This window comes from Balaenoptera acutorostrata, chromosome 8 (genome assembly GCF_949987535.1).
Source record: "Balaenoptera acutorostrata chromosome 8, mBalAcu1.1, whole genome shotgun sequence".
Lineage (NCBI taxonomy): Eukaryota > Metazoa > Chordata > Mammalia > Artiodactyla > Balaenopteridae > Balaenoptera > Balaenoptera acutorostrata.
The window spans coordinates 4,238,737-4,251,398 of record NC_080071.1 but is presented as its reverse complement, the minus strand read 5'-3'; the positions used below and the strand labels follow the sequence as shown (position 1 = coordinate 4,251,398).

Sequence of the window (12,662 nt, the reverse complement as noted above, 5' to 3'; positions counted from 1 at the left end):
AAGCCCAGAGATAAACCCACACACCTATGGTCAACTAATCTACGACAAAGGAGGCAAGGATATACAATGGAGAAAAGACAGTCTCTTCAATAAGTGGTGCAGGGAAAACTGGACAGCTACATGTAAAAGAATGAAATTAGAACACTCCCTAACACCATACACAAAAATAAACTCAAAATGGATTAGAGACCTAAATATAAGACCAGACACTATAAAACTCTTAGAGGAAAACATAGGAAGAACACCCTTTGACATAAATCACAGCAAGATCTTTTTTGATCCACCTCCTAGAGTAATGGAAATAAAAACAAAAATTAACAAATGGGACCTAATGAAACTTCAAAGCTTTTGCACAGCAAAGGAAACCATAAACAAAACGAAAAGACAACCCTCAGAATGGGAGAAAATATTTGCAAACGAATCAATGGACAAAGGATTAATCTCCAAACTATATAAACAGCTCATGCAACTCAATATTAAAGAAACAAACAACCGAATCCAAAAATGGGCAGAAGACCTAAATAGACATTTCTCCAAAGAAGACCTACAGATGGCCAAGAGGCACATGAAAAGCTGCTCAACATCACTAATTATTAGAGAAATGCAAATCAAAACTGCAATGAGGTATCACCTCACACCAGTTAGAATGGGCATCATCAGAAAATCTGCAAACAACAAATGCTGGAGAGGGTGTGGAGAAAAGGGAACCCTCTTGCACTGTTGCTGGGAATGTAAATTGATACAGCCACTATGGAGAACAGTGTGGAGGTTCCTTAAAAAACTAAAAATAGAATTACCATATGACTCAGCAAGCCCACTACTGGGCATATACCCAGAGAAAACCATAATTCAAAAAGACACATGCACCTGAATGTTCATTGCAGCACTATTTACAATAGCCAGGTCATGGAAGCAACCTAAATGCCCATCAACAGACGAATGGATAAAGAAGATGTGGTACATATATATAATGGAATATTATTCAGCCATAAAAAGGAACGAAATTTGGGTCATTTGTTGAGACGTTGATGGATCTAGAGACTGTCATACAGAGTGAAGTAAGTCAGAAAGAGGTAAACAAATATCGTATTTTAACGCATGTATGTGGAACCTAGAAAAATGGAACAGATGAACCAGTTTGCAGGACAGAAGTTGAGACAGATGTAGAAAACAAACTTATGGACACCAAGGGGGGAAAGCCGCTGGGGTGTGGGGATGGTGGTGTGATGAATTGGGCGGTTGAGATTGACATTATACACTGATGTGTATAAAATTGATGACTAATAAGCACCTGCTGTATAAAAAAATAAATACAATTAAATTTAAAAATTAAAAAAAAAAAAGTAAAAATGATTTTGCTGTTTCCCATAGAAACAGGGTTTGGGAATTTAACAAAAGAAATCAGAAAGCACTAGAGTTTAATAGTTCTTTATTATTATTTAATAAGATGATTATCTTTTTCATAAAAAAAAAATCTTTTCATTTTTATAGATAAGAAACTGTGGTGGGCAGACCAAAACTTAGCTCAGCTGGGAACCTGCAGCAAAAGAGATGGAAGAAACCCCACTGTTCTAAGAAATAAGACTTCTGGGGTCGTTCATATGAAAGTGTATGATAAAGAAGCACAGGAAGGTAAGTCACACGGTAATGCATTTGTGCCGCCTTTTGAATATATAATGTTCTCTTTTTTCATATTATTTTCTCAAGTCAAAAATTGAAGTTCCCTATTTTTCTTCTAGTAAAAAAAAAAAGGGGGGGTGGCAAATGCTGCTTAATACTGTAGAGGGAATGCCTTTAGCATAAGGTATATAATGAGCTTTCAAAACATTAGCAAAGCTGACCAAGGAATCTTAATTTGTCAGGTCTTCAAAGAGGTCTTATTCAGTTCTTGATTTAAAAGTATAAGAATAAGAAAAAAATCCCAGTAAAATATATTCAATGTATAATTATGCCCAGAAACTGAATGAACTAGGGGACTTCAAATGGACTATGTTGATACAAGAATTTCATAACCAAAAGCACTACTTTGTTTGGCTCTAAGCATTTTGCTTTTTTGTTTTTGCTTGTCCAAATGGTGTGCAGTGAAATGGAGTGAGAGAACTAAGAGATAGATGGTTTACATAGGTGGACTTGTCACATTGCCCAAGATTAGAAATGCCAGCCAGTACAGCCCTACACCTGCTAGTCTTTTCTTAGTTTTTGGTTCATGATCCATGACATTAGCAGAACTCCCTTCCTAGAAAAAATATTCTTCTATATTCTACTATCTTACTTAAATCTCTGCCATGAAATCCTTTTCTTCATATATTTTTCTGCTTAGGAAAAAAATATCAAGAAAACTTAAAACGATTTTTATCTAAAGGATTTGGGCATGTAGATCAAAGCAAATAAGAGTAGAGATAAGAATAGTGAACCAAAGGGATCACTAATTCTGAAGACAGGTGACAGCAATCAAGCAGGCAGAATTTACTGGAGACACCAATTGAGAGCCATTCCTGCACAGCCGGAGACAAAGTGGAGACCAGATTCATGGCTACCTTTTCTGAAAAAAGCATGGGTCAAATTTTGGTCTGGAATCCTTTCTTACCAGGAGCAGCAGGAAATATTTCTTTTTCAGGAAAAAAATATTTTTAAGAGAAAAGAATTGCTTTGTAAAACCATCTGAACTGATTACTCGGATCCGTTCATGGTTGAGAAGACATTGACACCCAAACTCTTAGGCACAAAATCTGTATTTATTCTCTGATATATTTTTTTTTGGTCATTGTCTATAATAATGGACAGGAGTGTTTTCACTAGGAATTATTTAATAGAAAATTTTCTGTATCAAAATAAATAATTTTACTGGCATTCAAGTCATGGAAAATAGATTATTTAACTGGGAATAAAATACTGGCACTCAATAAATAAAATATCATGGTACTTTTGTGGATTTCAATACAATCTGTTAAGTGTAAAAACTTACAGTACTATGATAAACTTTAGTTCATAGTCTGTATTGAATGAGATTATATCTGAAAACACACATTATAAAATACAAATTAGAGAGAGAGATTTCCAAACATTTTTTAAAAATCTATATTTATTCCTTCAAAATGTGAACAAACACATACTTTGAAACTGTAAATTAATATAATACATTGAATTTCTGTAGGTACAGTTCCAATAGTTTCTTGGAAGAAAAATTCATTGTATTATGCTTGTCTCACATTGTTCATTTTAACAAGATCCCCCTCATCTTTTAAGGATTTGATTCTATAGGTAGAGTTGTAGCTTCTATGCACTGTGAAAGTATTACCAAACTGACAGGGCCCTCTAGCACTTAGAAATTTATGGTATAATATGACTAAGCTTAAAATGCAGTGAAAATACTGTTTTTACTGGAAGAATATGTTGATAAAAGCATCTGTATTAAAGACAGTCCCATTAACAGAATCACAGCAGGTAGCTTAAAAGCTTCATTAGTATGAAATATGAGCAATTTAGGACTATTTAAGGTGTTAGCATTACTACCACTTTGGATTTCAAAGTACAATTAGCTACTTCATTTATCATTTTTGACACAGATCACTGGAGAGCTGAGACTTCTCGTTAGTCAAGTGGACTTTCTATTTCCACTAGAGAATTTAGGAATGAGGTTTGAACATCAATATCATTACAAAATATTAAGCCAAACCAGTATTTCTAACCTGCTAGATATTCACTACCTAAATTATTACTTTAAAAATCTCTCTATATTTTTCCTACATCAAATCTATATTTAATAGGCAAAGATACTTATTAAAATAATGATGTTTTATTTTTTTTGCCTTTTCTCTTTCTCCACCATTTTCCCTTAGAGACTAAACAAATGATACATGGATTGTGTTATTGTTGTACAACATTAACATAGTTAATTTTATTATTTATAAAAAATACTTATTACTATTATGTTTAAAAATGCACAGTCCCAGGATCTCTTTTTCTTCTTTTTTCACATATTTTGGATATTATCAAGGTTATATAACACCTCATTTTCTCTTGTTTTTATAAATCAACTCTAATCCATTTTTCTTTACTTCTTCAATTCACTTGTTTCCCCTACTCTCTGTTTGGTGTTTTTCCAAACTTTATAGACAAGTATCACTTGTCAATCTCTTCCCAGCCTTCCAGTCTTTAGTGGTAGTTGAAGTAAATTTATATCCAAATGTGTATCTCTATAGATTGGCATTGCATTAATGTACATTCACATGCTTTCTCTAAAATGAAATATGTACATGGTCAGTATGGAATTACTGTAGATCCATAAATACAATTGTCTCATTATTAAAATAATCATAGAGCTGAAAATTCATCTTAGTATTGTAAGTCAGCTTGGAAAAAAGGGAATAAATCAATGAATCTCCATTAGTTTATATATGAGATAAAGGTAATCATTTCAGAAGTTCAGGGCAACTCAAATCCTAGTATGTGGACCTACATAAGAGCAACTGCCAGGTATAAGAAATGAGCAGAGAATGTGGTACATCTCCTGTTGAGAAATCTCCCCAGTTGAGACTATTTCACACTTCAAAAATGACAGAACTTGTGACAGGTTTGATTGAACAATTAAATCCCATCAGACTATCTTGAATTCAGGAGATTAGAAATAATGAGCTGCATTGGTATTTTGAATTTTCCATAGAGCACTATTGATATATAGCTTTCATAATGCTTTGTAATTCTCACTGGATTTAGTGTACTTCATATCAGAGTTTGAACATCCAGTAAATGGCATTGCATGTCCTAGAATAATAAAAATGTTGTAAAACTGGGATATTTAATGAACTTGATGGATAAGATTGTAAATTACTTAACTTTATGTTACCAGCTTTAATTAGCACATTGGGCCTAGTAAATTTAATGGACCATCTTTATAGAATTCCGACCTGTGATTACCTAATATTTGTCATTGCTACCTCACAGGAATAAGGAAAATTAATATGCCAGTTAATTAGATAACTCTTATGGGTGTGTTTTAAATCTATTTTGGAAGAATTACGTTCCTTGGAATGGCAAATTTTAGTTCCTTGCTTTTAAAAAATCAATTATACATATATGTATATATGTACCTCCTTACTTTCAATGGTATAATCTTTGAGTTGAGTCAGTAATATAAATTAACAACTATTTATTTGATACATTTGGATAAAGTATTCTTGAAAAGGAAGTAACTGTAGAGTTGAAGTGAAATTTAGAAGTCAGAAAAGAGATTTCCTTGTTTCTGTGATCTTAAAATATTACAAAGATCTATGACCATATTCACGGCACACCAATTTCCTTTTGCTCTTCTATAACTATGAATCCTCTCATGTATCTTACTTTACAAAAAAATTATTTATTTATTGTAAATGTATTTTTATTGAGATATAATTGACAGATAATGTTGGTTAAGATGTATAATGTGTTGATTTGATACTTAATATATGGCATTATGATTACCACCATAGTGCTAGCTGTTACATCACATAATTATCATTTCTTTTTTGTGGTGGGAACAATTAAGATCTAATCTCTTAGCAACTTTGAATTGTATTCAAATTGTATTCAAAGTTAAATTGATTCTATAAATTGAGTATAGTACTGTTGTCTGTAATCACTATGCAGTGCTTTTTTGGAAGGAGAAACTTCAACCATAATTTGCTACTTCAAATTATTTGAGGGAATAAAATATGATACTAACCAATACGAAACAGCTGCATTTATAAATCAATAATAGCATAAATATTTCTTCAAATTACTGATATTGAATTATACTTTCTTTAGTTTTTTTGATTTTTATGTTTCTTTTGTTTGTTTTCCTACTTTGCAGGCAGCAATTCCTGCCAACTAAATAATGGTGGATGTTCTCAGCTTTGTTTACCAACATCTGAAACTACAAGGACTTGCATGTGTACAGTTGGATATTATCTCCAAAAGAACCGCATGTCATGTCGAGGTATGAGGTTTTGAAAAATCTTAGTTCTGATGCATTTACTTCATCCGTACAGATTTTAGGCAACCAAAGTCAGCTTTATCTGTGTCTGTTGAGATTATCATATAATTTTTTATCCTTTATTTTGTTAGTGTGGTGTAACAGATTGATTGGTTTACGGATATTGAACCATCCTTGCATCTGTGGCAGAAATAACATTTGATCATCATGTATGATCCTTTTAATGTATTGTTAAGTCAGTTTGCTAATATTTGTTGAGGATTTTCACCTCTATGTTCATCAGTGATATTGGCCTGTTGTTTTATTTTCTTGTGGCATCTTTGTCTGGTTTTGGAATTAGGGTGATGCTGTCCCCATAGAATGAATTTGGAGGTGTTCTTCCTCTTGAATTTTTTTGGGCTAGTTTGAAAAGCATCCCAAGATCCCAAAAGTGGCTGCTGCCAGCATGTCAGTCCCCAGGGGGCTTCCCAATTGCCTCTTGCCTCTCCAGAAGGCTCTCCAAGATCAGCAAGTGGATCTGACCCGGGCACCTTTCCAACTATTGTCTCTGTGCTGGGACTTGGAATATGTGAGATTTTGTGTGCACTCTTTAAGAGAGAAGCCTCTGTTTCCAATATGTCTCTCCGAAACAAGTCCAGCTCATTTTCAAAGCCCAACTTTCTGGGGGCTTGTCTTTCCAGTGCAGGATCCTCGGGCTGGGGATCCCTGTGTGGGGCTCAGACCCCTCACTCCTCAGAGAGGACCTCTGTGGTTGTGACTTCTCTCCTGTTTGTGGGTCACTGACCTGGGGGTGTGTTTGTGTCCTGACTAGACCATGTCTCTGCCCCTCCTACCCATGTCATTGTGGCTCCTTTATATCTGTAGGTGTGGAAAACCTTTTCTGCTAATCTTCAGATTGTTCTCATAGATAGTTGCTCTGTAAGTAGTTGTAATTTTGGCATGCCCATGGGAGGAGGTGAGTTTGGGGTCTTTCTACTCTGCCATCTTGATACCCACGTCCTGCTAATGGAATGATTTTAATGTTATATATTCCTTTTGTTTTTGTTTCCTTTTAAATTTAGGTATAGAGTCATTTCTTATGTACTCTGTTCATGAAGGAATCAGGGGAATACCTCTGGAACCAAGTGACAAAATGGATGCCTTGATGCCTATATCAGGAACTTCATTTGCTGTGGGAATAGATTTCCATGCAGGTAAATAGCTTTTATTCATAATTTATGTATAATGCTTTCACTTGATTTATTAAACGTGATGGAAATATAACCTTTCCATCTGTACTCTGATAGTCAAGATAAGGAATAAGAAAGCAAATCAGAAATGAATTTTTAAGCCTAACACAAATTGTTGTAAATATGTTTTGTCTGAAAAAAATGAAGCAGAATTTTTCTAACATATAACATTTGAATTGCAAGTACATTAAAATGCCATGATTGGCATTTGGTTGCTTCATTTTTATTTCTATCTTTCAAATGACACTTTTACGTTAATACAACTATAAATATTAAAAATAAAGCATTTTGATTTATTATTTACTTAAACATAATCTTATTTAAAATATTTTCCAGGATGTGGTTATCTATTCTAATACAGGTAATAGCAAATGAAATCCAAATAATGGAAACAATTATAAATGCTAAACCATTCTATATTACTTTTGAATACAGTAGCTATTATTTCAGAGTCAGATTTTACCTTATCTTCTTGTTTTAGCAAACAGTGAAAGAAAGCAGATTGGACACTATCGTTTTTTTGTGGCTAACACAAATGTGTGATTTGTGGGGAGTTCCCTGGTGGTCTAGTGGTTAGGATTCAGTGCTTTCACTGCCATGGCCCAGGTTCAGTCCTTGGTTGGAGAACTGAGATTCCACAAACTGCACGGCAAGGCTAAAAAAAAAAAGAATTTGTGTGATTGGGAATTGATGGTAGAAACTGTTAAATTTATTGAAGGAAATAAATTTTTGTTCTAATTGCTAAATTCAGATATAGCATAAGCATTGGGTATACTTCTTTCATTATTATTCATATTTATTATTCTACACTTGAAGGATTAAATTCATAAAAACAAATTTCTCCATCTCTCATCCAACTAAATCATATGCTTCCTGAGTTAATGTTTTGGTGTTGAAGATGTACTGCATGTTCCCAGTATATTTTTTATATATGTAAAGAGAGTTTTATCAAATGTTAAAGAAATAGTTCTTTGATCTATAATCTTTAAAAAAATCTTTAAGCAGCAGCACATGGGCTTCTGGTAGTAAGTCTATTACTTCCCTCGCCTCTAACAAATTTTGTTCAATCACGTGTTAATGAATTTTTGGCTACAAATTAGTGAATTACTGGGGATTTTTACAAATGGTTCAAAGATGACTTTTCTTAAGAAAATTATTTGCACCGAATATTTGGAATCACAAAGAGGCAAATTTCCTATGTTTTTTAAAATGGCTTTTTCTGAAAGGAAATATAGAACAAATATAACATATTTTATTGAGCATTATGTAAATTTTGCCAAAATCAGTGTGATTTTTGATCAAACAAGGCTCTTTGATCCAACCTCATTTTTTGTGGAAGGCTCACTACCCTACCATGCGTAATCCACCCTGCCTCTTATTCACGTACATGTTATTCTGTAGAATTTTATTATATAGGATTTAATAGGTGCAAAACTAAGAAAAACTTGAACTTCTTGAAAAGGGTGTATTTATATATGTGTATATATTTTTACTAAGTACACACAGTCCCTTGTTTTAGCCGGTATCACATAGTTGATTCTTTTAAAGGTTCCATAATGATTTTTGAAAGTATTTGATAAATTTCCAAATACAAATATCAAATAAGCCATTTGGTCAAATGTCCTGATTAGATCATTTGTAAATCTCTTGTTCCTTAAGGGCAAACTGATTATTTGTATGAGTTGAATTCACTCTCCAAGGTTTGTATGTTGGCCCTGAAATGGTTAAGTTTCATATAATGTGCCATGAGAGCAGATAATTATATTTGCAAAGAATAGTACTCTCCCTGTTTCTAAATCCTTAGTAATTACTAATATTTTATAACAAACATATTTTGTATCAAAATAGTTTTTCCATAGAGCAATTACTACTTATTAGTTAAAACTTTGTATTCTTCGTATTATACCTGTTATATTTTAAAATTACATTCCTAGAAAGGAATTATTTTTGGAAAATCAATTTCTTCTAAATGCAAAAGGATATAGGCATATGGAATAGTCATGTGAAATTAGAATGTTTGAGTCTATTAAAATTTCTACTGTTAATCAGAAAATAGCAAGATAAAACTTGCTTTGAAATCTAAGAGGGCCAGAGACCTAGGGGCCAGTAAAACATACGGTGGGAAGAGACCAGACTTTTGCAACAGACAACTTGGATTCTAAAACCAGTTTAACCACTTACTAGTTCTATGACCTTGGATAAATTAGTTAATTTTTCTGAGGCTCAGTTTCCTCACTTTTGGGGATATTTAGATCGATGTCTGTAAATGTTTAGCACAGTGCTTGATATACATGAGTGCTCAGAAAATAGTAACAACACCTAATAATGGAAAGTAATAAATTGTAGAAATTAGCATATGTGATATATATTTACAAACATATTCTGCAAGCTATGTTTAAGCTCTCAGTTAGCAAAGATTTTGTTTTCTGTTCTTTGACTGATAGTATTTTTTCTATTCAGTTATCTGCATAGGGTATAGTTGTTTCTTAACTTCTTGAGGACAGAAAGAGTACATTAGTAAACGCCTCTAGTGAAAATGAACTTACTACTAATGATGATAATGAATAGTCTGTAGAGCAGATATTTAAAGATTAAGTAACATCACCAGCTATTTGAAGTCATTAAATGTAAACCTAGGAGGCTAGCAGACAGTAAACGAACTGAAACACTAATGATGATGGTGGTGCTGGCAGTAGTATCAAGAGTTTTCAACCATGTCTCCACGTACATTTGTGCTTCCATCTCTATACTGTCTGATCTTTTAATAATTGCATTTTATGAAAATATGTGAGCATAAGAATGTCAGCAACTTGATTCATAATAGCATTGTAGACAACATACAAGTTCTGTGACTTGGTTGAATGAAGCTGCTTTAGGGAGGAAGAAAGGAAAATAACTGAATTGCTCCAGAGAGATAGATAAAATTTTTGATACATCACCCCCTATTATTTTTATCAAGACCTTTATAACCTGATTATAGGTTCTTCCTCTACTAGCTCCCTTTGCAGACATTCTATTTCCTCTTCTTTCATTAACTGCATTCACTTCAGGACATAATCTCTACTTTTAGGATCAATCAAAGGTAAGGATGACAAAATGAAAGAGCACAGTTGCCCCTTATTCTAAACATAATAAGGAAATGGTGTGAAGGAGGATCACTTGTTAAGTATAACTATCGTAATTTATGTAATACCAATTCACTACCACAATTCTCAGGGATAAATATATGCTCAAACCTGTACATTTCACAAGGATTAACATATCTGAATCTTGCTGGGCTTTGGTTGTAATGAATTAAAGTTTTCTGCAGTGAAAGGATTTCTTTCACCAGATGAAGCAATTCTGGATACTATCCACAGAAGAAAGAAGACCCTGTGGCTCTTTTTAAATGTTCAATGTTTTCTTATCACTTCACTGGAAAAGTCCCATTCCACTGGAAAAAAAAATATTAAGCTTTGAAAATCCTGGCCTGCTGGGTGATATTCCTCCTGATGAATGAATACTGCATTTGATGTTTTAAAAGATATATTTTAGTTAGGGGAAAAGCCTTCAAAATAAAGCTCACTGCTCCAGTTAGTAATGTGATCTCCAGTGAGTAACGCTCTATTCAGTTCCCCCACCCACACCTTGGGGGTGTTTATGACTTTTTCACAATAATCACATAATAGGATATTACTTAACTAGAGGAAATTCTACTCAGAGAATGGTGATTGACTGAACTTTTCCAGCTAATATTCTTTTTTCATCTTTCATCTCTTTTGTTCAAATTGGAGTTATCCAACTCAATGTTAACAAATGTTGATTACTATCTGCTAGGAGTAGTACATCACAGCTAAGTTGCTATGGGGGACAAAGATAAACTAGGAATAGTTTCTGAGGTAATGCATGAATGGATAATCTATGGGAATCTTTTTTTCTTTTTTAAAGAGAGCATCAAAGTACCATTATTTGGATGTCATTGCTTTACACTCACTATGGGGAATATTCTAATGCCTTTTTACAGCATCACACAGTGATCTGGCTATTAAGACAATACAAAAATTGAAGGAACATTTAACATTACACATCTGTTAAAATCCATAGAATGTAAAACACTAAGACTCAACCCTAATGTAAACTATAGATCCTAATATAAACTATGGACATGTCAGTGTAGGTTCATTACTTGTAACAAATGTACCACGCTGGTATGAGATGTTGATAGTGGAGGAGGCTGTGAGTGTAGGAAAGGAAAGGGTATATGGGGACCCCTGCTCAAATTTGCTGTGAATCTAAAACTGCTGTAAAAAATAGTCTATTGAAAAAAAACTGCAACAACCCTGAAGGAGAATATGTGACAAAATACTGTTGCCACATTTACACGGTTGAATATCACCTATTTACATGAAAGATTTTCTCCCCAATAGTTCCACAACATTTGCATATATCTTTGAATTGTTAGAATTAGAAGGAACATTTGACACAATCTAGTGGCATTTCCTCATGTTACAGATAAGGAAACTGGAACCCAGAGAGATCAAGGGCTGTATGGTAATGGAGTGTCCTACTTTTAATTCTTTACACTATGCCATTTTGCCTTTGTAACCACTTAAACATAATTTTATTTAGACCATTGTTGGCATTACTTGATGAAACTACATTGCACTTCTGCAAATTTGTGCTGGTAAAAGATCATGCTTTATTTTGATTTATGTACTGAATCATATTACTTTAAACCCATCTAATAATTGAAGCAGGTGACACTCAAGTGAGAGTCTCTTTTTTATCATGCCTGGAGGCATAGAAAAGAGCTGTTTACAGTTTTTTTCTAATAACCACTGTGTCACCACCCAAGGCCGAAGAATTATTGAAAGAATTCTTTTTATGTCAGTAACAACAATAGCTTAAGAAATACAATACTGTTGCTTTGAGACATTTTTTCAATTTTATGGAAACCATTTCCTTGGCTACAAAGTGAATTTTTAGGGCTGGTTCAATTTCTTTCTGTTCTTGTGACAGTGAACGGATACTACTTTGTGTTGTCATTTCAAATTTGTTTCAAGACTATATTTTCAACTCATGAGAACAGTTTGTATGTATTTGTAGATGGTCAAGTCCAGTAAATCTTTCAGGATGTAAAGTATTAACTACTACAAGAAAACAAAAACTTTCCAACATCATGAGGAAACAAATATAACCACGCATAGAATAAGTCATTATAGGTCAAACAAATTATTGGAAATACTTCACATATCCTTTTTGGATAATGTCTGAACTCAAAACATAAAATACAAAGCAAAACAAAGCAAGCTTCTGTTAGGCATCTGGATTCCTCAATAGGTTACCTGAAACTAAAAGCTCCAGAAGATGCACAGTGATGACCTACTATCATGAAAACTTTGGTCAACTTATTTGGGATATATTATTCTCTCTGTTATTGAAAGAATCATGAAGTCTCTTGAAACTTCTTTCTCAGGCAGTTAGCACTTCTCATGAAAATG

At 33.4% G+C, this 12,662-nt stretch overlaps 1 protein-coding gene across 1 annotated transcript in view; it reads left to right on the top strand.

Annotated features, from left to right (window-relative positions):
* Positions 1 to 12,662, top strand: part of LRP1B (LDL receptor related protein 1B) — a gene marked incomplete at its 5' end in the record, with an annotated part of 1,526,008 nt that overhangs the window by 967,644 nt on the left and 545,702 nt on the right. Inside the window, 3 exon segments of the mRNA XM_057550915.1 lie at positions 1,492 to 1,632; positions 5,831 to 5,956; positions 7,015 to 7,146. Coding sequence (XP_057406898.1) covers positions 1,492 to 1,632; positions 5,831 to 5,956; positions 7,015 to 7,146 — 399 coding nt within the window.